The sequence below is a fragment of the Mangifera indica genome, chromosome 11 (genome assembly GCF_011075055.1).
Source record: "Mangifera indica cultivar Alphonso chromosome 11, CATAS_Mindica_2.1, whole genome shotgun sequence".
In the NCBI taxonomy this organism is placed as follows: domain Eukaryota; kingdom Viridiplantae; phylum Streptophyta; class Magnoliopsida; order Sapindales; family Anacardiaceae; genus Mangifera; species Mangifera indica.
In genome coordinates this window covers 4402184-4426898 of record NC_058147.1, presented here as the reverse complement: position 1 = coordinate 4426898, position 24715 = coordinate 4402184, and the positions used below count along the sequence as shown (strand labels likewise).

General features: G+C 34.6%; 3 protein-coding genes across 4 annotated transcripts; 2 read left to right on the top strand and 1 right to left on the bottom strand.

Annotated features, from left to right (window-relative positions):
- The first annotated feature begins 2173 nt into the window (after positions 1–2173).
- Positions 2174–16813, top strand: LOC123229095 (rho GTPase-activating protein REN1). 2 transcript variants are annotated; one of them, XM_044654674.1, is made up of 24 exons: positions 2174–2443; positions 2524–2578; positions 2673–2792; positions 3157–3193; positions 3585–3661; positions 4433–4503; positions 4626–4704; positions 5259–5403; positions 5591–5707; positions 6505–6582; positions 6895–6950; positions 7045–7114; positions 7553–7640; positions 8107–8350; positions 9066–9275; positions 10633–10953; positions 11105–11154; positions 11584–11644; positions 11722–11805; positions 14620–14733; positions 14807–14967; positions 15250–15316; positions 15408–15581; positions 16038–16813. In XM_044654674.1, the coding sequence occupies exons 2-24, from the start codon at positions 2549–2551 to the stop codon at positions 16473–16475; spliced, it is 2892 nt and encodes a 963-aa protein (XP_044510609.1). In that variant the 5' UTR covers positions 2174–2443; positions 2524–2548; the 3' UTR covers positions 16476–16813. The 2 variants fall into 2 exon arrangements, with proteins under 2 accessions (XP_044510609.1, XP_044510610.1); XM_044654675.1 differs by having other exon boundaries at positions 2175–2443; positions 15411–15581.
- A 212-nt stretch (positions 16814–17025) lies between these two features.
- LOC123229096 (mitochondrial uncoupling protein 5-like) lies at positions 17026–18252 on the bottom strand. Its single transcript, XM_044654676.1, has one exon. It carries the CDS (start codon positions 18095–18097, stop codon positions 17111–17113), a length of 987 nt encoding a protein of 328 aa, XP_044510611.1. The 5' UTR covers positions 18098–18252; the 3' UTR covers positions 17026–17110.
- Positions 18253–23126: 4874 nt separating this feature from the next.
- Positions 23127–24008, top strand: LOC123229641. Its single transcript, XM_044655563.1, has one exon. It carries the CDS (start codon positions 23127–23129, stop codon positions 24006–24008), a length of 882 nt encoding a protein of 293 aa, XP_044511498.1.
- Positions 24009–24715: the final 707 nt, after the last annotated feature.

The window sequence follows — 24715 nt, the reverse complement described above, 5'->3', positions numbered from 1 at the left end:
AAATCTAAAAGTGTAGGCGCCCAAGCAAGTTGACCGACTCTATTTATATTTCTATACATGGACTTGTTATCATGGTGCTTGAGTGGTGTTACATTGGTTAACAGAATTAGGAAATGGGTATGAGGATTTATAATAACATAGATACAAATATTGACCAAAGAATTAGTATGATCAGTTGATATGATAATACTTAAGCCTGTTGATTTTGTAAGGCCTTGGCGATTAGATCCAATTGGTTTGAATGCACATGGATATGGATATGTTTGAGTTTTTATAAAAGATTTCTGGTTTAAAGATGCTAATATTGTAAGGTGGAGATGCGTTATGAACATTTTGAAACGATCATCTCAAAGATAAGAGACAATTATGATATGTCTAAGAACATATGAAATGATCTCACATATAGGTATGTGTAAAAATATTGAGTTCAGGTCTGTTCATGAGAGATTGACCCGATTTAGAGATTAAAAAAGGTATTAAAAGATAGTTAGCGAGTAGTTGAGAGATAATTAGACTGTTATAAATATATCCAAAAACTATCTCTTCAGAGTTAACGGTTTTAGAAAAAGTGAATTCTTTTTTTTTTTTCTTAGAACAAAAAATGCACAGAAAACAAAAAGGTCATGTCTCCCAAGAATTGTACTACTTAGACAAATGAGGTTGTGAAAATTAAATTACGTTAAACCTTTAAAGCGTATTTAAATCAATAACGTAAACAAAATTGAAAATTCAAGTATTTATTAATGTTTACAGAATTTTACAAAATATATTTTTAGAGCATGATTTATATGTTTCCAACAAAAAAACATGTATGCCTGTACGTATAATGTCTCAAGTTTTTCTGATGATTTATAGATGATTATATAAAGGATACACACGACCGCTTGTGACAAAAAAAAAATTATTTAATTGAGTGGATTGCAGGAGTTACGACGAATTTTACCCTCAATTTTTTACTTCTTATTTATGACTTCTAAAAGAAAGACAATTATTTCTAAAGCTTCTCTTTGAGTTGTGAAATGAAATTTTATTCGCTAGTCATTAGCTATCGTCGTGAACGTCACGCCTGTGAGCCTGAGCAAGGCACGAGAGCCCAACCCAAAAGATACTGTCTTGTTATCAGTGGTCAAAGTCAGCCTATAATGGCGGGACAATCGCAGTAAATGCATGAGAATTGAGCGTCTAGACGGGAACACACACAGTATTCAAAAGTCTTGGTCAGACGTAAGATCTATAAACTGATAATAATGGAAGCAATTCGTTACCACGTTAACTTGCTGAAGGGGAGCTTTTCATGCAATTATGTGCAAGGCACGTTATAATTGGTACGGTTTTGGCTTTTATGTTCTCATTGATTACTCCCATTAGCGGCACTAATGGTGAAAATCTAAGCTAGTGGAAAGCCAAGACATATTTTGGCTATGTCGTGCTTCCTTTTAAGTTCTATAAATGATTTATTGGTGGCATGGTGACCATCCACTGCATCACTGCAATCAATTACCCTTTTGAATAAAAGTAGCTAAGGATTTGTTTGGCAGTAAAGAAAAAAGAAAACGAATTAATACCTAAAACCAAAATTCTAAAACGAATCATTATATTTGCTTACAATGGGAGTTTGATAATCCCTATTGACTATACATGATTAATAAAATTATGTTTATTTATTTATTTATTTATAATAAAAATAATGAATAATCCTTTAATTAAATGATTTTTAGTTAAAAATAAAATAATATTTATAATAATATATTTTTTATATATCAAATTATGTATAGAAAATTAGATTATATATTTAATAATAAATTTAAAAATTTTAAATATTATTTTAAAATAATTAACTGGTTTAACTATGGATTAACTGATCTGATTACCCAATGAATCAAACTATCTTTTCTACTGAATTAATATCTAATTTTCAGTTTTAAAAACATTGATTCTCATAATATTACTCACATGTGATACAATTGCAGTCAGAATGTACTTCAAACCAGAAATTAATGTATTCGGGTCTTTAATAGTTTAGATATGATCAAAGAATAGGATCTCACTTGATAAACCGACAGATGAGAGACACGTGTAAAGACAACCCCACGTCGTTAAGAAAGTAGACATTGGATTGGATTGGACAATAACATTAACTGAAAATACCAAAATTTCCAAGTTTTCCCTCCCGACTAAAATCACGGTTGACGTGGACAATTGCAGCATAATGGACGGCCCCGCTCTCTTTGGGCCTTTTTCGCTTGACCAGCGTGTTTCCGTTGTGTACAAAGATTTCTGCGCAACGAAATAAAAAAAAAAAGGAAGAAGGAAAGAAAACATTCTATTCTATCTGTTTGATCTTTACGCTTCCTCCTGTTTTTTCCTCCAAAATCAAAACATTTTCATCTTCTTCAGTTTTTGCTTTTAGTTTTTGCTTTTATTTTCAAATTTCCAATTCAAGGTATGCTTCACCTGCACGTTATATTTATCACATATTTCTTTCAGCATTGTGAGTTTGTTTGATTGATGTGAATTGTACAGCGGCCATTGATCTTGGGATCAGAGGATGGCTACGAAAGGCACTGATTCGTCTCAGGTACGGTTGTTTATTTATTTGTCTTGGGGAATGTATATGTTTAAAATTTGAACGTACATTGTAATTGTAATAGTTTTTGTAATTTTCATATTAGGTAAATGTAGGTCCACCTGCTCCAGCTCCAGTCTCTGCCCCGGCTCCTTCTCCATCTGGAGCTGGACCTCCAGAAGGCCAACCACCTGGTTCGTCACCTGGTTCTCGTCCCGGCAATGCGGTAATTATAAATTCTATTTTTGTTTCCGAATTTAATTTGGTTTGCAATGCTACGCCAGCTGAAATCTATAAAAAATGGTGAAAAAATCATTGTCATTATCCTTAGTATTTTATCAAATCATCATTATGGTATGATCCATAACACCGTTTGGCCTTCTATTTTCAATCAAGAGTCTATTTCTATGAATATTGTACTAACAGATGAATTGGGATGCACAAGAGTGAATGAATTTCATCATTTTCATAGAATTGCTCGTTAATCGAGTCCATTGTTAAATTTTGCTGTTAGTTTCTTGTTCTCAGAGCTTTTCGTTTATCAAATGATGTGAAAGAGGCATTCTCTAATTTAAAATATTTTCTTGCAGATTTTCAAGAGTGGACCACTGTTTATACAATCCAAAGGTATATGTTTTATGCCTTTTATTTGTAAATTTAACAATGGCAAACAGGCAAAATCATTGAATCAATAAGTGTTGTTTTGATCAATCTCTCTAATTTTGTGACAATGATTTGTTATCTGGGAGTAGTTGCTGCTTTTCTGGTAACAAATGTTCACTCAAAACTAGATAGTTTGTTATTTAACAAGAAAGAAAATTTTTACTGTTTATGATTTGAAAAACGTTTTGCTTTATGTCATGAATGATGTTCTTGCCGCTATATATGTTACTGTAATAATTGGAAATTCCTTTTCTAAGGTGAGTGGCATCATCATCTGTAGATGTGACACAGATATTAATGTTTCAAGGGCTTCTTTTAAACGCATCACTGTTTGAAACTATTTTTCTTATTACAGGAATTGGATGGACATCCTGGAAGAAGAGGTGGTTTATTTTAACACAGACTTCGCTGGTTTTCTTCAGAAGTGATCCAGTAAGTACTTATGTTTCAGTAAATAATGTCTTTATATACATGCAATTTTCTTTTATTTTATGTATTTGATATAACGCTAAAAGAATGTCAGAAATGTAATTATATAAAGCTCTATGAAGAAGAGACAATTGTTAATATCCCATGGTAGTTTCTGTTTAGTGGCAATGGTTGTCGTTTTGATGTTCTAGCAGTTAATTGCGATTGAAAAGGATACTGGACTAATCATTCAATAAAAGTGTTGAACCTTGTTTGGGTTTCTCTAGCAATAATTTGTATTAGAATGAAGGAAAAACAATTCATACAGTAGATCCTGTGCATTTGCAATTTAGTTCATCACAATTTTGATGGTTTGGGAAGAAAGGCAGCTGCTGCAATGGGATCTATTACCTATTTTTAAAAAGAACTTTAATTGTTTAGGGATGAGGAAAATAGCAAAATTTCTATGGATTATGACTGTTTGCAGGTTAAAAATGATATACACATGCAAAATAATTTGAATGAACTGATGTAGAATAAAGTAAATGAATGAGCAATGTTAAAGAAAAAATAAAATAAAATAAATATAGATGATGTTTTCGATTACATAGTTGTGCTACATCAATCAGTATTGATTATTTGTATGGATATTTTATCTGTGTTGTATATTCAGTGAGTTATGATAGTTATTTTTGTTGTTATGATCTTTTTACCTTCTTTGTTTGCTTTTTTTTCCCATGGTTGTTGCTTTTCTAAGGTTTTGACCCTTTGATCTCCTATCATTTTACTTTTCAGAGTGCTGTTCCACAAAAGGGGAGTGAAGTGAATTTGACCCTTGGTGGTATTGACCTCAACAATTCAGGCAGGTTGGCTTGCATTTTGAAAATTGATGTTAATTTCTTATTTTGGCTTTCTTCTTACAGTTGTAAATGCAAGGAGGTAAGAGCAGCTTACTAACCTCATAAAACTTTGTTTTGACAATTTGTAGTGTGGTTGTCAAAGCAGAAAAAAAACTATTGACAGTGCTCTTTCCTGATGGTCGTGATGGACGAGCCTTCACGCTGAAGGTGCCTTGTTTCCTTTTTTTTTTTCTGTTAATATTTTTTCCTTTTCTCATACATATCTTTGCTATTTCATTTGGAAGCATTCTTGTACATATTTCATGTTAGTCTTTATCGCCTCCTTTGGGTTGTCAAACTACCAATGTCTTAATGGAAAATTTTGAAGTTATCTTTGCTTAAAGGGTCAATATCAACAGGAATTTCCTTAGTAGATAATTAAGAGCAATTGAGTTCGGTCAATATTAATTCAATGACATTGGGACTTAAAGTTCTCGGCCTCAAAAAATGAACACCTAAAATAAGAAATGAAGGCTTGTGGGCAAAAACAAGAAATGAAGATGTATAAGGACTAATTTTGCATTTAGCAATAACTTGGGGGGATTCAATGGTATATTATAGTGTATAAAAACATTAAAAAATTTGTAAAAAAACTTGGCAAATTTGAAAATGTTTTGGACAATAGTTGGAAACAAACAAAGGGTTGTCTGGTCTTGGTTTCAATCCTTGCCATCTTTTAATGAAATGTGTTCATTTTTTTTAAAATTTTTTTGGTGTTAAAGGCTGAAAATTTAGAGGATTTGTATGAGTGGAAGACTGCACTGGAGAATGCTTTGGCACAGGCACCTAGTACTGCTTCTGTGATGGGGCAAAATGGCATCCTCAAGAATGATCAGGCTGAGTCACCTAATGGTTCATTAGAGCAGTGTATGCTACTCTTTTTTCATATTTACATTCTTGTAAACCATTTTGACATTTGCTGTTGCTCATGATGAGCATGAGTTTTTCAATGTCATGTCTCTTCATATAATGGTTTGAATTTGGATGACTTCCTTTGTGGTTCTTTTCTTCCATTTTTCAGATAATGATTTTCATGTAATATATTTCTTTGTAGCAAATGACAAACCTGTGAAATTTACGGTCATTGGTCGACCAATTTTACTTGCTTTGGAAGATGTTGATGGAACTCCGTCTTTTTTGGAAAAAGCCCTTAGGTTTATTGAAGAGCATGGTGAGCCCTTTTTTCCCCATTATCTTCTGTGCTGTAATTTGGTGGTATTTAAGCATCTAACCAAGTGAATTTAATAATTCTGATGCATATACTATCTGCTGGTAATTGTCAAAACTGTTTTCCTTGTTTTTTCAGTAGACACCTTTATTTTGTCCTGGAGGGACAGTGGGAGCATCATTAGAGCTCCTTTGAAACAGTTTGGTTTAAACCATTGTTTATAAGCTATAATATTATAATTCATGAATGACCATAAAGTGATACAATCTTCTTTCTTTTAAAGGGTAGGGAACCATGATGAGAAGCGAGTAAAATCACCAGAGTTTTTCTTCAATTTGTTAACATTGCAGGTCAAATGCTGAGAATGTTGATATTTAACTGTTTTACTTGGATTTCCAGAAGTTTAATGCCTGGATGTTGAACCCTCAATCATCATTCTCTTAACTGATTAGTTATTATTGTGATCCTCAGAGAAACCAGTTATGAAGACCTTTAAATTCACTTAGGAGGTTAATTTAGAGGCTGATCTGTGGATTGCAGTGGACAAGATGGATTTTTTAAAGTTGCGATGTCTAGTCTGAACTGTTGCTATGCTAATGGGCTATGTTTGTGATGATCTAATAGTCAAGACTATATTCTTTTTCATTGACGGGAACTTAGGAAAATTGTCATCATCAGTCCAATTTTCAAACTTTGCTTTTACTTTGGTCTTGTTCTGAAATTTGTTTGTGGAAAATTGTCATCATTTGTTTTCTCTATTTTACATAGATACATCTGATGATTTGAAAGTTACATAACAGGCGTCAAAGTAGAAGGGATCCTGAGACAAGCTGCAGATGTTGATGATGTTGAATGCAGAATTCGAGCTTTTGAGCAGGGTTTGTTCAGACACACTGTGTTCATGGAATAGTTCTCTCTTAATATCATTGGTTGTGCCTTTTGTCAAATTTTAAAATTTTGTATTCTGTTATGCTGGAATTTGAATTTATTTGTCATTTATGAATTCTAAATTTAATACAGACTCAACGATAACTGAGTTTGATATGGCATTTCTGTTATGTCACCCCCATTTCTTGTTTGGTAGTGTAAATAAAGAAGTCAAAACTATTGGGTCATTGGATCAGAAATATTTGTCATTCAGATCATTCTTCTTTATTCTAAAAATTTCTGGGTTATGTTTGCTGATTCAGGAAAAACAGAATTTTCTCCCAAGGAAGATGCACATATTGTTGCTGATTGTGTCAAGGTATCCTCTGAAGTAACAACAATATACTTTTTAATCATGTGTTGGTTGCAGCATGCAGTACCTTGTTATTTATTGTCCTTGATATAATTACCAGTATTTTATCCGAGAGTTGCCCTCCTCTCCAGTACCTGCATCTTGCTGCAATGCTCTTCTGGAAGCACGTCGTAAGTATGCTATTAAGTGTTTGTTCTTATTATCTTCATCTTTTCGTCCCAATTTTAAGTTAATATGTATTGTACAATAGTTGTTAATAATGTGAAGAGGCCCTTATGAAGAAGTATATCATTATTTTCTGCAAATTACTTTACATGTGTTACATATAGAGCCTTTATCCACAGACAGCTCTGACTCTGAACTGCATGGTTTGATCCAGGAAACAAATACTCATCTACCAGCTTAGTTCTCACTCTGCTAATCTTTATATGAGACTGCGTGCAGGATTAATTTTTCTGGCAATCTGGTTTAGAAAATTTTGTTATTCTTCACGATACACCAGCTTAGGTTTTCACTACTATATTAGTAGGCTTCTTAAGAAAATAATGTTTAGCATTTTGTTTCCTTTTCTATATTTGATATTTTATTGGCTGTTTTACAATAATTAGGAACTGATCGCAGCGGTAGTAGAGTCAATGCTATACGTACTGCAATATGTGAAACATTCCCTGAGCCAAATCGTCGCTTACTGCAGAGGTTGTGAATTCATTAACTTTTGTTTTTTTTTAAACTTATGGTCTCTTTTTCTCTGTCATTACTTTCACTGTGAGTTGGGGTGGAGATAGGAGAGAATGTTCTCTTGTTTTTTATTTCTTTTCTATTACATGAATCTGTTGTAAATCTTGTGAGCATTATTTTGCATCTGTTCTTATTTATCCAGTTACAAATCATTATTTCTTGAAAGAAAAGGCAATAAGCAGATAATTTAATGCTGCAGAAAATGTTGAATAATGCAAAGCTGTTGCAATAGTTCACTTTATTATATTATCTGCAATATATTTCTTAACTGCCAATAATTACTATTGAAATCAATGACCAACTTTTGTATGAATTTATTTTCTTTTGAGTAATCAATTTACATATTTTCTGTATCATATTTTGATTTGGCACCAAGTTGCATTTTTCCATTTCTCAATCTGTTAATTCTTCCCTTCTTGTTCAGAATACTTACAATGATGCGAACTGTTTCTTCTAACAAAACTGTAAATCGAATGAGCACTTCTGCTGTTGCGGCTTGCATGGCACCCTTACTTCTTCGTCCCCTCCTAGCTGGTGATTGTGAGATAGAAAGTGATTTTGATGTGGGTGTTGACAGTTCTGTTCAACTTTTGCAAGCAGCTGCTGCAGCCAATCATGCTCAAGCCATTGTCATAACATTATTGGAAGAGTATGATAATATCTTTGGGGTAAGTTGTAACAACTTGTTTGTTTAATTCTTATATGGGTGACACATACAAGTTTGGGCTGTAAGACTGTCTTTTCTTCATCAGCATGTTGAATTTATCTTTGTTTTACTATAACATCATCATGATTACATATTGGAACTCCTTTGATGTTCCTAGTCTTCTATATTTCTCTTTGGAACGGTCAACTGTGGACAAGTTACTTTGTAGTCTAAATCAACTTGAAGACATCCTTTTGCTTTCCATTCTATATTTGAATGCCATAAGTCATTACTGGTTATACTGTTTCTTCACTGATTTTTCTTATCCTGCTTAGAACATTAACTTGAATTCACACATATATGTGTGTGTGTGTGTGTGTGTGTGTGTGTATGTGTATGTTTGGTGTGCTACTAGAGTGTGATATTTCCTTCTCTAAAAGGAACAAGAAATGCAAGATATTTTTTTGGACTAGTAAATTTAAAATACAGGCTCAATGAAACTAGAAAGAATTATATGGAAAATTTTAATGCAATCCTTGGGTGGTGAGCTAGCATAGGCTTAATAAATGTATATAAACTTATGTCATATAGCAACAGAATATTCATGGAAAATACAAAAAGAAAAAATTACATTATGGAATCATAGTTTTCCATATTCGTATTGTCAGTATTTCTTTTAGTCTCTGTTTTCTCTGTGATTTTGAGCTTTACTATATTAACTAGCATTGTGTTTGCAGGAAGGCTCTTTGTCTCCTGGATTATACTCAGAAGAAAGCGGGAGTGAAACTGAGGAGGCTTCTGATGATGATGGGTCTTATGAAGATGATGAAAACCACGATATAACAAGCAATTCTGATGCATGTACAGATGATGATCTAGAAAGTGCTTCAAGTGGATCATGCACTGAGACTTGTGGTTCTGCAGACAGTGATCAGGATAATAATAAGGTATCTTTTACTTATAAACGTAATATTAAAATCCTAGATTACTGAGGCCTTCCATATACATATGGCCAGACTTCTTTTTGTTACCCAGGGTGAATAATCGACATCTACTCAGATTGTCTGATATATGGTTATGATTTCTTTGTTCATCTATGTGATATTGTAGCTGGAGTGTATCAATTGGGAGTTAAGGATATCGTTTATTGAATGTTTCGACATTCCTTAATTCTATTTAGAAATCACACCAAATATTTTTCAACTTAGTTTCTTGAACCTTTAGACAAAGACACAGAGCACTTCTTTTTACAAAATCATATGTTTTCTCCCTGTCAGTGGACAACTATTACAATGAATTGTTAAATTTATGAATTACTGAGAATAACCACATGCAGTCTCCATTCTTCTCCTTCATTGTTTTGGCACTGCTCATTTCCTGTGCTATCAATTTTTTCGCACCCTCTATGCCATCAATAAATAATTGAGTTAAACATACAGCTTAGTTGTTAATATGTTTCATATTTCTCACCTTCATGCTTCCTAAGCATGATATGTCTACATTGGTCTTGCTTTTTGCTCAGCTTTGACTGGACAAAGTAATATATTCAGTACTCTCTGTTTGTCTCCTTTGTCTATATTCTCCTCTGCATCCCCAGGTCGCAGATATATATGGTCTTGATGTCTTAAAGTATATGCACTTCTATTCCTCTCTTAAGATTTAAATCTTCGTTTATAAAGCCTTCTCATCATACTCCTTTCCTTTCATATTTTTATATTGTCATTTTTTTACTAAAGGTATTTCTGACCCTCCTTAGGGATGGAATAGTGCAAATCATTCAGAAGTGCCCCATGGCTTCTCAGCCATCGGAACTACAGGCTTTTCTTCCTTCACTTCAAGAATTCATCTGTAACCTCAATTTCTATATGGTTACTGAAGTCAGAACTGAAACAAGTATATTCTAGATATCCCTCACTGAGTTTCATAGCTATTAACATGGTGGGAAGTACGGTACATCTGTATGAAAATAAATTAGGAGAAAAACTTGGAAGAAACCTAAATTATTTTTAATTTATTTTGTAATTCCTGCCACTTCTGGGATTCTAGCCTGCAAAGTGGAAAATAAAATCTGCAAGTATTTCAACAGCTGCAGATTTTCTCATCTGATGTTGTCTATTCTTAAATTTAATCTCAAATATTTATGTTTCACCGTGTGTTGTGGTTGATATACACTACATTTTTTTTTCCAATTATAACATGTTTCCTTTTATAATGAATAAAAAAGTGCCATTCTTATATTACTTATAAATGCAGGATTTCAGCTTAGGTTCTGAGTGTCTTGATCCTACTTCTTTGCTGATGCAGGATTCCAACTTGGGTTCCAAGTCGCCAGAAGGTAGTGATAATCTTAAAGTCAGTCCGAAGTTATCATCAAGTACACATCAGATTTCAATGCCTCAACAAGGAGATGTAAAGAGGAGTGAGACTATTCTAAATCAGGGTGAAACCAATTTGGCAAAACAGGCTAACGAAACTGCTGGGCAAATGGAGGATGCATCTAAAGGAACAAGTTCAGACTGTAATTTAAGTAGTAATAATCCAACTGCTTGCATGCAGAAATCTACAAGCATATCATATGGACATGAGCGTGGTGCCAGGCATGGCACTGTTTGGGGACGAACTGCTGTGAGTATCATTGTGAATCTGTGGCATAGGTTTCTGAGTTTGGCATAATGTTTCCAATAAGATTGATTTTAGCTCTTGCAAAGCTACTAAAGAAATTTCATGAGTTTTAATTTTTACTCATGTTTTTTTCTTTTTCAACCAATGAGTCCAGGCAAGGAAGAACCTTTCCATGGAATCCATTGACTTATCCTTTGAAGATGAGTAAGTGATGCATCTATGCTCAGTGAAATAACAGCTTTATGCACTTCTACTATTTGACATTTTTGTGGCCTTTGGATCTTTTTTAGTAGGATCTGATACAAACTTGAAATTAGCTCCACAAATGAAGTTTGTTTGTTTCAACATTTCAAATGATTTTTGAACTCGAGTCAAAAGGGAATGGACCCATAATGTCTTCAGACAACCTTTTTTTTTTTTTTTTTGGATGATGTGGTGTTTTTTTGTGTGTATGGTTGTGTACATGTGCAGGAAGTGGCAATTAACCCTCCAAGTTTAGGATGCATACACAATAGTTTTGTCCCAATTGATAGAAATACAACATTTAAAAATTTATTCAGAACTTTTGTCCTGTAGTGGTATCAAATTTTGTTATATCTGATGTATGCATCTAATCTTTTGAACCATCTGTAGGGCTGAGATCCAAAGGCTTGAGGTCACTAAATCTAAGTTGCAAAACAGAATTGCAGATGAGGTGGAGACATTAAATATGTCTATTATGAGGCATTATGCATGGATCTGTTTTTAATTTGGTTTACGCTTCTTTTATAGGTAAAAGGAAATGAGATTCTACAAGTGGGTTTGGAAAGACGGAAGAAGGCCTTGCATGAGCGTCGTCTAACTCTTGAGAAAGATGTATGTTTCATTTTGGATAGTAACTATTTTATGGTTTTCGTTTCTCTTCTTATTTCATGCCAAGATGTTTATGTGCTCTAGAATAGTAAAGGTGCATGCAATGACTATTTTGCTTAAGTATGTTGTTCAAAGGTGTTAGGAACCTAGGCCATTATTTCCATTTCAACACAAACAAAAGTTTTTTATTCATGAAAGGGTATTTACATGAGTAAACTGGACAATTCGAGAAATCAAGAACTCTTATTTTCAATCATTTGAGGGATTGAAGATTTCCTACAATTAGTCCTAGGGCTGCTCAAAACCCTAAGATTGTCCAAAAGTCTATAATTTTTCTTCATTCTCCTCTTAATAACCCTAATCATTTCTTTATATAATAAAACCTATATTTAGAATTAGAACAAATGTCCTTCTATTATAATAATATCATTCTGTTGTAAAACCACCTGGCCTTAACCAGATGAGAAAATTGAATTTTTTTTTATTTTTGTTGTTAATATTATTAATCTTTATTTATTTATTTTTTTTCTATTGTTATTTGTCGATATATAAATTTGTTACTTCTATTATTTTTCTCTCTTTTTTCCGACTGGCAACTGTCATAATATGATATTTTTTTCTTTGTATCGTACACCAATAATCATACAACAACTCATACATATTCATTTGCGAGTTGTTTTCTTTTCAATCATGCCAATGGTGTTTAGAATATATTTTTTTCTTTCCTTTTTCTCTTCTTTCATATCTTCCTTTCTTTTTTTTTCCCTTTTTTCCAGTCATCTTCCCCCAGCCCTTCCATCGACTTTTTCTTCTTCTCTTTCTCTTCATGTCTTCCCTAGCTCTTCCAACAACTTTTCTAGTGTCAATTCATCTTCCACTATCAATTTCATCATTTTAGCTCCGATTTGGTCTATCTCGTGCTAATCTATTCATCTTGTGGCTTTCCATATTCCATTAAACTTTTTCTAACCATTAACTTGCATTGATTTGTCCCTCCATGCCCCATTCCGCCGCCTTTTTGTTTCACTCTACTTCCACCAAAGCTGATTTGACTTCCCTTAGGCCAATTTATTTCCTCCCAAGCTTCTCGTTGTTGATCTCTCTTTTCCAATAACCTCTCTCACTAGATGTCACCACTCAGATATCATTTTGTTGGAAACCGAGGATATTATTCCCAATTTTAACACAAATAATAATTAAAAATACAAACAAAAACTATTTTATTCATGAAAGGGTATTCACGTGGATAAATTATACAATTTAGTTAAAGCCTCCCATTTCTACAATCACCATTGGGATTGCCCAAAAATCTCTAAATTTCTTTTTTTACCCCTTGATAACCCCAACCACCCCTTTATATAATAAAGGCCAAAGGACTATTTCCCACCCAAGGTATGTTTTTTCTGTAAATTCCCACCCGTTAACTTTGAAAAGCCTATTTACTTACTTATGGGCTGTTAAAAAAAAGTCAGGTTGACGGATTCAAGGGCAAAATCGTTATTTTATCTGTAATATTAAAAATAAACTTAAATTTAATTTCCTTTTTACCCTCAAATCCTAACAACTAACAATTTTCCTCCAACCCAAGTTTTCAAAAACAATATTTTCCCCTCTAGGGTTTCCAAACTTTCGGATTGAATTTTCTAGCAACGACCAATGATCTTCAGGCGACGTCTTTTCCTCCCTAGCGTCTCCTCTTTCCGACCGTGCAGCGTCTTCCCTTTCGTCTCAACGAAGACATGTTGTCTTCATCGACGACAACGCCATATAGCGTTGGAAGTGTATGACTGGAAGGAGGGGCCGTCGGAGAGGGAGAGTAGGTGCTTGGAGATCGCCGGAAAAATTGGATTTGAAGTTTGGAAATCCTAAGGGGGAAAATGCAGTTTTCAAAAACTTTGGTTGGGGAAAAAGTGTTAGTTTTTGGGTTTGGGGGAGAAAATAATATGACCAACGGACTCAATTAAATTTAACGGCCCATGAGTGGATAAATGAGATTTTTAAAGTTAACGGAAGGAACTTTGAAAATTCAGCATAGTGTGGGTGGGAAATAGTCCTTTGGCCTATAATGAAACCTAATCTCTAAAATTAGGGCAACTGTCCCTTATCCTAACAAAATACCAACTAATGTCTTGCTTCTCCCTTCCATATCCATTTGGTTTTTAACTCTTTCATAGATTTTGCATCAATTCCCCTAATATATTATTGTTCCGTTTTCCAAGAGAAACTTAGCACGGAGACTCTTAGAAGTTCCTGGGTTTGTAAAAAGAGAATGACTCTATAATATTGTCCCATTGAGAACTGAAAGATAAGCAGTAGTGATTCCTATTGCTCCATTCTTTTCTTTACCCGTAATTTCTAGTTTTTTTTTTCCTTCCCTTCTAAAACATGTTATGTTGATCCCTTCTCCCTTTCTTTGTAATGGTAAAACGATGTAGCCAGAGGTTGAAACTCTAATAATGTTTGAAGTGACGGGATTGATTATTTCATTACCGGGCACGGGAATATGTTCTTTACAACCCATTGATGTTTATGGGTTGAATGTTAAGAGGAAACAAATGTCAATGGATCTGCAGGAAAGGATTACTGGAAATAGAACTACCATATGATGCATTGAAGCTTGTACTTGTAATTGCTTAAGAAATGAAAGTAATCTATGTTTCTTTATTTTAATAATTTTCAATCCTGAAACTTATGGTCAATAGTTGCTTCTGTATGTTTCTTCGGAAATAAGTTCCACACAAGTAGTTTTGAAATTCAACTGTCTATTGACTTTTGAGGGGAATCTGGGAGAAACCTAAGTGTTGATTGTGCTTTTAGGTGGCTAGACTACAGGATCAGTTGCAAAATGAGAGAGAGAAGAAAAAAGTTTTAGAAACAGTACTCAACACATCTAAGGGGTTTACATCTATTCCAGCTACAATTGATGAAAAGGTTAGTCCCTCTCAAATTGACTATTATAATTTGTCTTGATCATGCATTAAAATAACATGTAAAAATGCTAAAGACAAAGCTAGAGATTGAAGAAATAGCTCAAGCAGAATCAGAAGTTGGCAGTTTGCAGCAGAAGCTTGCTGATCTTGAAATGCAGCTGAATCAACAACTCCAAAAAAACCATGGTTCCACCGGTGATTCAGGCAATCAGCTCCAACAAAAGTTACCCAAGTTGTATGTTCCTTGCTTAAATTTTCTTCTCTGGTTGCATCTCCCTTTGGGAATTTGTTATAATTCCTCATAATCTTAAATGACTCTATTAAGGTTGTCAGTCTTAGATGTCAGCTATATATATTTGAGTTATTTGTATATGTAACAGCACTGTTTGTGCACAAATATAGTTTATGCTTATATCTGAGTGAGAGGGCAATCGTCTTTTACTTTGTGGGTTGTGCTAAGGTTGTTTCCTTCTTATATTCTTTCCTATTTATTCACTAAATCTATATTTTGGTACAGGGGAGACAAAAAAAGGGATACTGAAGCTTCTGCTCCTTCACATGTTTCCGAAAGGTCAACAAGCAAGGTAAATTGGTGTTGCAATTAGAAGCATATTGTTGAGTAATAGTCTCAACGTGAAACCTACTGACTTGTTTCTTGACTCAATAATAATTTAGCAGGATATTAGTTTGGATAGAGCTGCAGAAAGTAACAATCATGAGAAGAAGCGGGAACCAACTTCTAAGCCAAATAAAAGTTCATCTCATAACCAGCAGCTGGATGCAACACATAATATTAACTCCAAGCCTACTGCTCCAAGCAATTCCAAGAAATCTGGTTCAAAGGGTGAGGTAGGTTCTATTATTTTTTTTCTTATGACATTAGTTTAATTGATATGATTGTAGCAGAAATAAACATCAAACTATTTCCAATCTCTCTCTCTCTCCTTTTTTTTTTTTAAGGGCTCTAGAGCAACAAGTCAATGAATTACTTTCACATATCATCTCTTACAGACTACATGTATCTTATCATTATATCATCTCAACTTATTCTCTTCTGTTGTCAAAAAGATAGAAAAAAGGGAAAAGAAAAGATGCCTTGTGACTCATTGGTTGTGATGAGGGGGTGATGTCTCAACGCTCCATGATATTTCAAAATCTTATTGCCTATTGTATGACTTGATTTCTATCCTAATGATTGGAAGCTCATTGCTTATTTCATCTAAAATGGAAGAATTAATCTTGTAGCCTCATTTTTTATGATGTGGTAGCCAGTGTTACATCTCCATCATTTTGTGTGCACCACAGGGAAGCAACTCCAGTTCTTTATCATTGGCAAGGTTGACAACTAGACTCAACTTTCTAAAGGAACGGCGTAGTCAAATAGCATGTGAACTCCAAAATCTTCGAAATTCTGGTCAAGCTGTCCGTAATCAAGATAAAAGTAAAGGATCAGAAGCTCAGAAGACAGACAAGTCTCAGGAATCAGAAGTCAGCAGAGAAGGTGACAATTCCCAGTCGCACCAAAACGTGGACAAACGGGAAGGCCGGTCACAACAGAAACCGGAAAAGTCTAGGAAATCAAATAGCCAATCAGACCAGAATGTGGATGGAGATAGAACATCAGAAGGCCAACGTCAGCATGGGCTGGAAAGAGGAAGATCTGCAGGTCATATGAACTATGATGGTGAACAAAGTCAAGGACCTGGAGGATCTATCATGCCTTCTCGTACCTACTCCAGATGATACCATGTCTTCTAAGTATCTTAGTCATTGTTTGTGCACAGACAGGATGAATTATGTCCTCAACAATTCTCAACGTCTATAAAAGCTGGTAGAAGACGAGGATGTTTATAGAAAACAAAACTGTAACATTTTCCGTGCCAAGTCCGGAGACCCCATTCTTCCCCAAAAAAGCTTGGTATGTGCAGATCACCAACTTACTATTGTTAGTAATCATGTCTATTTGATTTTTCCCTGGTTAGAGAACGAGCAGTGTTGTATAGTAATTTGCATCGTTTGTATGGACAAATTCATATTATAAATTAACTGAAGTTGCTTGGCTGAATGCTGGGAAAATCTAACCTGGGATCAAGCTTCTAGTCTGCCTATGACTCGTTTAACTTGGTGAGTCTGAGTCTGCTCGTTTAACTTGGGGAGTCTGAGTCTGCTCGTTTAACTTGGGGAGTCTGAGTCTGCTTTAGTATAATCTAGCTTTAGTATAATCTAGTGTAAATGTGTCCCGTTTTGATTAAGCTGTATTATATAACTTGCTTAATATTCAGAAATCTCGGTGTCAAGAATTGAATGAATGGCCATTAAAGAAAGATTAATAAAACAATTAAATAAATAAATTTTCGTCATCATCACAATGTAAATAATTAAAAGTCTCTGGTCAATTTCCTGACTTGCTCAAGTGTCACAAACAGCACCACAGTAAATGGTCCCTGTCTGGAAATCGTCGGAATAAATCCTTTGTATAGGGCCATAGGCCCCTCAGCCCTAACAGTCTTCAACGCGCAATCGATTGCCCCACTATAAGCCGGCTTCATTCCGGCGTCAACCTTCATGTTCATAACTCTCGTTTTTATAACATCTATTGGATTCGACGCAACTGCAGCCACGAAGCCCGCCGAGAAGCTCGCCGTCACGTGAGTGCCCAATCCATCACTCATTATTCCCTTGTCCAATATTGTCTCCTTGATCTGATCGTACGACGCTAACTGTGAAGCCGTCACGATCATCGCTCGGTTCACTGTAAGCGATGATCCGCGCCACAGGCTAATAACTCCTTCCTGTTTTGACATTCGCGTAATGGCGTCGATCACGCTCGTGTAGTTACGGCGCTGAGCGAGAGGGAGCCGACCGTCGGCTTGCATTCGAACCATCGCCACGTCAGCGGGATTACCAACTGCCGCTCCGACTCCTCCGGCGATTAAACCGGCAGCTATTTTTCTAGTCAGAGGCATATTGTTTGTGTCTTTATTAGTCCACTTCAGTTTAAGTACATCGTAGAGGCCCATGCGAGTGGTGGAATAGAGTGTTTGGCGGAGCACGGTGGCGGACACACCAGAGAATAAAGCGGCAACGCCTTCGGTTTGGACGATCCGCATGCCAACAGAGACGAGGCCGGCGCGTGGAGGCCGCGGCTGAGGAGTTGAAAGAGGAATATGAAAGGAATTAGCGGCGGAAGTAGATTGAAAAGCCAAAGCAGGGCGGAGTGAATGGACGTGTTGTTGGTTAAGGTTTGGAATGGGGAGATTTTCACCTTGGAGTTGCATACGAACTTTGAGGAGATCGAGAGGGTGAGTGGAGCAGCCAGCCACAATCGAGGCAACACCGCCTTCAACGAAACCTTTGGCACCCATTTTAGCTTAAGCTTTTGATTAATTGAAAAGGAGAAAACTGAGCAAAGATCTGTAAGAGTAAAACGTTGAAAGGGTGGTTAATGGGGTTGTGAAGAATGAAGAGATCTGAAAATTATTTATAGTGAGAAGGAGAGAAAGGGGAAAGAGGGAGGAAGAGGACGAATACGCGGCTGTTTGGTGGTCTACAGCACAGGTACGTGTTTGTTTGACTCAAACCCTAATCTATGACTAATGGTTCTACATTCACAGCATCTGTGATTTTAAAATGGCCTAATCACAACTGCCGTCAATTAGTTTTGTTAACATTCTTGTCAGGACTGGACTTTAGTCTTAAGTCTTAACCATCAGATCAGAATCTTAAGCCCCCATAACTTTGGCTAAAAAATATTCAATCTGAAAACAAATCCCATTTTATGGGATGTTTTCAGTTTAAAGGTAAAACTCTAAAAATTTGGAATAAAAGGTGGTCTCCAAGTATATTTACCGTCCGCGGGGATAATATTCATACATAACCATTGAAATTAAATTAAAGAAATGAAGATGGAAGTGTTATTGGTAGGACACGTGGATTGATTCTAAGAATGTTTTGTTGTATGGTAATGATCCGAGAAACATAATCTCATGTAAAAAATTTGGATTAGTTAACTTTGGATAGAATAATAAGATACTATAAAAAGCGAAACTCAATTGTATTTGGAATTTAAAGAAAAAAAACATACACCAATTAAAGAAATGACAGGTGTTAGAATAAAACTACGTAGATACATAAATTTATCAATTAAAACTGAAATAACAGTTTGAAATTGAGTATAACTTTTTTTAATTTTAAAGTCATTTAATTGGACATAAATAAATTTATACAATTTATTTAAACATGTAATATTATTTAAGGTGTTAATATTTACAATTTGACTCCCTAAAACCCCAAGGCCAAATAAACATCCAAAAAGCAATAATGAGTTAGGGGATTTGTAGTGAGGGCGTCTGAGTATCCAAAATCAAAATTGAAATTGGCTAATTTATAAGAGTCAGGAGCCTTATTCAAAATGTGTGTCCGGAATTTATCATGTTTGATTCTTTCATTTACCCATAATTGTTTTTTTACTTCCACTTCAGAAAGTGTTCATTTATGGTTTTAGCAACACCAGTGAGAATGTTTCTCTTCCCAAGTAAGTTGAATCAATTGCAGAAATTCAAAAAAGGTGAGTTTCCATGATTGTAGTTAGGCCAAACGACTATTTCCCATCCAAGGTTTGATGTTTTCTCAAGTTTTCACCTTTTAATTATGGAAACACCAAAAACCCACTCATGACCGATTAGATTTAACAAAACTCTAACGGTAGTAAATTTAATCTCATTTTTCCCCTAAAAGTTTAAAAACTAATATTTTTTCCATAAGCTAAGTTTGAAAAAAATTACATTTCCCCCCCTAGGGTTTATTTCCAAACCATTTTACTTTCTCTGGCGCCATCACCGGTCGTCTTCCCCTCTCGACGGTTTCTCTTCCACCGACGGCCGCTCTCAACTCTTGCACTATGCATCCGACACAGAGAAAAGTCGTCTGAGAAGAGAAATCGTCTTCCCAGACGACGAAGACGACAACGATTGGGAAGACGAATGACGAAGTTCTTCGTCTTCCACGACTTCTTCGACTCCGATCAGACGTCCAAATGGGAAGAAAGAGGTCGTCGGAGATTTCAAAACTAAACCCTAAGGTGAAACGGTGATTTTTTAAAACTTAGGCTAGGGAAAAATTTTAGTTTTTAAAGTTTAGGGGGGTAAAATAGATTCTATTTTAGTTTATTTTTAATATTATAACGAAAATGACTATTTTACCCTTACTACCGTTAGGGTTTTGTTAAATCTAATCGGTCATGGGTAGGTGTTTAGTGTTTCTATAGTTAAATGGTGGAAACTTGAGAACCTTGGGTGGGAAATAGTCATTTGGCGTTGTAGTTATTGCAAAATAAAAGGGGAACCAACAACAGGAGCGATGAAAGCAGCAACAAAGGTCAAGCATGGGCCATAAAAGAGGGCAAACAAATAAATCACACGAAATGAACTGCGCGTATCTACAGTTTTAGAGCCCGCTTTCGTAGTAGAAGCCTATTTCATTGGTGGAAAGGCATCTTCCTCTCATTTTCAGAGACAACAGAAATAATGATTCTCATGTATATATGGTTGATTTAAACAAGGTTTTTAAAATCGGATCGGTTATTGAATCGGTTGTCCTACTGATTTTTGTTTTGACCGGTTCAACCGACCAATTCAATATTATTTGAAATGTTGTCAAAATCCATCAATTTTGGACTTCAAATATAGCAGAAGAGGGAATATTAGAGTACTTTGAGTGAAAATGCACCAAATCAAATGTTGAGGACCTTGTTAAGTCAACAGGACTTAATTGTCGTATGTAAAATGTAAAAGGGCCAGTGTGTAATTTTCTAGCGTAGTATAAATAATAAGCAAAAATATCTTGATTTTTAATAAGTCATTTTAATCAAATTCATTTCTCTCTCCATTCTTCCAGAATAGTATCTTTGGTTTTGGATCTAGTTCTTGAATTAGTTTTAGTTCCTTTAAAACATATCTGCATAGTATCAGTTTCACCACCTTCAAACAAAAACACCCACCTTGTTAAGTTTGATTATAAGTAGAAATCAGAATTGGTATTTGATGATTGCATCGATCTGATTTTTGTGCACGCCACAAGTATGATTACCTTATTATGTATGCACTTAGTAGGCACATGCCTAACCCACTTGGCCAAAGTGACATGTTACGTCGATGATGATGTCTCCTTTAAAATTTGTTAGCTACCCAAGATTATCAATAAGAGAAATGTAAAATTTGGATACACCCACGAGTTTTAAAAAAATAGGTATACCCCCTTGAAATTATCATTTATCCCTAAAAAAAAAATATCAAAACCACCTCTGAAAGAAAGGTGTATGATTCTTTTAAAAAATTATGAATGTGTTGTGTTGTGTTGTACAAGTAGACTTTGCCATAGCCAAATGCATGGGAATAGTATTGAAAAATTGACCAACTTCACAATTAGCAACTAGACATACCACTTGTATGCATTTATAAGATGTTGAATTGTATAATGGTGAATGTAGACTTCCAGGTTATAAAAAATTATGCTTGTTATTGTCTTAATTGTTTCTTGTGTTGAATTGTACCCTAAATTTTGGTGTACTTCTCTTTGGTGTGATTTTTCATATCAATAATTCGATGTTGGAACTCGAAAAGTAACCCTTTTTTTTTTAACAAAAACACTTTTCTTTCACCAAATTACCAATAAAACACTTTTTTTTATGGCTCCTTGTGGAAGAAGATGGAAGAATACCATGGATTGTAAAGCTACCAAAATATATCACAATGAGTCTCTTATGGGATAGTTTAATCATGTTGCTAAAAACCAACTTACCCTGATAGTTGGATGCGTGGAGGCATCACTAAATGATATAATTGGTAGTCTAACTAATAACATTTTTCACTCTTAGTAAGTGTAAATAACACATTACATGATAGTTCAAATTTTTCCAAAAGACCCCAAACTTTTTTTAATTTTTAAATAACCCCTTAAATTTTAAAAAAGATCTTCAATATTTTCAAAAATTATATTTTATCATTTGATATACGATCATACCACAAAAATGCCCATATCTATAGAAAGAGAGAAGGGAGGAAGATGACAAAGAAAAAATAAGAAACTTCTTGTTAATTTAGTATTATATAATAATTTTGAAAATAAAATAGTAGGGATAAAATAGTAATTTCACTTCCTAAAATTGTTGTTTCGTGAAAAGATGTTAGTTATGTTTGATTTAAGCAGGAAAGTGTTAATAATGCTAACTAAGGGTGGAAAACGCTTTTAAACTAAACCTTGGGTGGGCATCGTGATTCACTCTGAAGCTATTTATGAATGGGACAAAAACATATACCATGAATCCATCATCCATAGAAATCTGTTTGATCAGCAGTGACAACCCAAAATTCGCGAGGTTACGCCAAACTCTTAGAAGGATAGCTATGCTCCATTCATTTATTTAACCAGAAACAATTGTCTAAAAATAATGGTAAAACTCATCTGTTGTTGCTCCAACTTCAACTAATCTTACCAATACAAATTTATGCCCTTTTTGTTTTTAAACTTGTATATGAATTCTTCCTTTCCCATAAATTCTTCATCATCGCATTCAATCAACCCATCCCAGTAAGAGAAAATAAACAGAAAGAATCAAACATTTCTCTAGTGGGTTTCCCTTCCTGCATGATTTTTTAGTGGTTTACATAATAAGCCCAGATGATGAGAAAATAAATAGAAAGAGTAAAAAATAGTTCATCGATCTGGGCATGCATGAAAATAATAATGGAGGTGGAGAGGATGGATCAGTTGATGTTACTATGCTGTAAACTAAAAAGCAACCGTGTGGCTCTTGTGGGTGGAAATCACACAGCAGCCAGGTTTTGCACTCGCTAAGTTTGCATTGTTTCACCTCAAGTCCAATTCTTAAATAGCTTTCTTTTTAATCTTGTCTTTTGATTTTTTTTTTTTTTTTTGTGATATAAATACTCTGTTTTAAGTAAAATTATCGGTTCGAAATATAAAAAATTTGTGTTTTCAACATGGCAATACAACTTCTGCAAGGCGTCAAAGCCAAACGCCAAAAGAAGTATGGAGCATTGCTGGGTGGTGCTGGTGATAATGCTGGTAAGCAAAGAGATAAATATTTGATCATCAGGCTGTCTGATTTAAGGGCTTTGAAGCTGGTGGCTCCATTGTTGTTTTTGTTATGCCTCCTTGGTTCATTCCCTTGGATAGGCTCCATTTTAGGAAGATCCTTAAATTTTGACTTAGCCGGTCTACTTGGTCCTCAGATCGCCTCTGATTCACTTAACTTTGAACTATTGTCATCGCTCTTCCATGATTTGAAGAATGAAGGCATCCTTGAAACCAGGACAAAAAGCTCTCCTTTTGGGCAACGGTGATGAAGATGCTATTTATAATTTTCACATCGTAATGGAAAATCATTTGGATGTCATCTCTGCAAACGATTTTGAGAGACAAAAAGCAATTCCAAATGAATCATTTGACTTTGTGTTCGCGAATAACTTCCATGAAAATGCAGAATTCATTGACCGAACCCTCGCAATAGGGGGTCTTGCTGCCATTGAAATGACTCAAAATCCGTCCTTTGTATTTGATAAGCCATTGCACTACAAAATTGTTTACGTAAGACGATTTGATTCGAACATTATAGCTATGAGAAAACTAGACAATATGACTGAAGCAAACTCTGCAACAAGCAGACGGCTTTTGTCCACATTAGATGAAAAGAAAGCTGCATTGAGGAATCTAGAAGATGTCCTCCTGGAACCCCCACGAGCCGCCTCAGGAAGATCGAGAAGATATCTCAATAGACCAAGATATCTACCAGATTTAACAGGTGACACGCTTGAGAGCTACCCTCGACGTGTGTTTATCGACGTCGTTTTGCCTTGGCACGATAAAAAAGCAACAGGCACAGAATGGTTTTTGAAGAATTACCCAACAAGGAATCTTCATTTTGAGACGTACAAGATTGAGACAATGACGGAGGAGTTGTCGGCGGCAGCAAGGGAGGGCGTTGAAGCAACAGAGGAAGGAGGGATGTCGAGCTGGTTGAGAAATAATGTGAAGGAGGAAGAGTATGTGGTGATGAAGGCAGAGGCAGAAGTAGTAGAGGAGATGCTGAAAAGCAAGGCTATTAGGTTGGTAGATGAACTTTTCTTGGAGTGCAGGACTAAAAATAAAGGACAATCAAACAAAGAAAAAGGGGGAAGCAGGGCTTACTGGGAGTGTTTGGCTTTGTATGGGAGGCTGACGGACGAGGGTGTTGCAGTCCATCAATGGTGGGGTTGAGCCGTTGAGAGAGCGAGTTGACCAGAGCAAGCTGCAAAACAATTGTTAAAATTATTCTGTAAGTTTTGTTGGCAAAAGAATGTGTATAAGTTAAATCTTGTAATATGCATATGAATTTATGGCTAATTATTTGTTTAATGTGAAAAATGTTTAAAAAAAAAAGAAAAGAAAGGGAAAAAAAATAATAAAGAAACCGCTTGTAATTGAACTGATAAAAAAAAAGAAATTATCAAAATAATCCTTATAGCAATAATTGATTTAATTGATATCGATCTAGTATATACCATTAAACCTTTCATACATAGTTATTATCATTTTACGACATAATTTGGTATGATATAAATAAAAAATATATAATTAAATATACAATGAATATATCACATCATATATATCAATACATATTATCGATATATATTAATACATTTTTTATTTTTTATAAAAATAATGATATAATAAAATTGTATATGAGAAATTTTAAATTTTTAAAGATGTTTATAATATTTTTCAAAATTATGATATATTAACTAAAACTTTTAATTATTTTTTTAATATTTCAATATTTTATTTTTTAAAAAACTTATAGTATAATGCGATAAATATATGATATAAAGAATTAAAATTTTGATACATAATATGATACATAATTTGACTACCATTCTTTCCTATGATATTTCCATTAACAAATTGTTTAAATTTGTAGTTTGGTG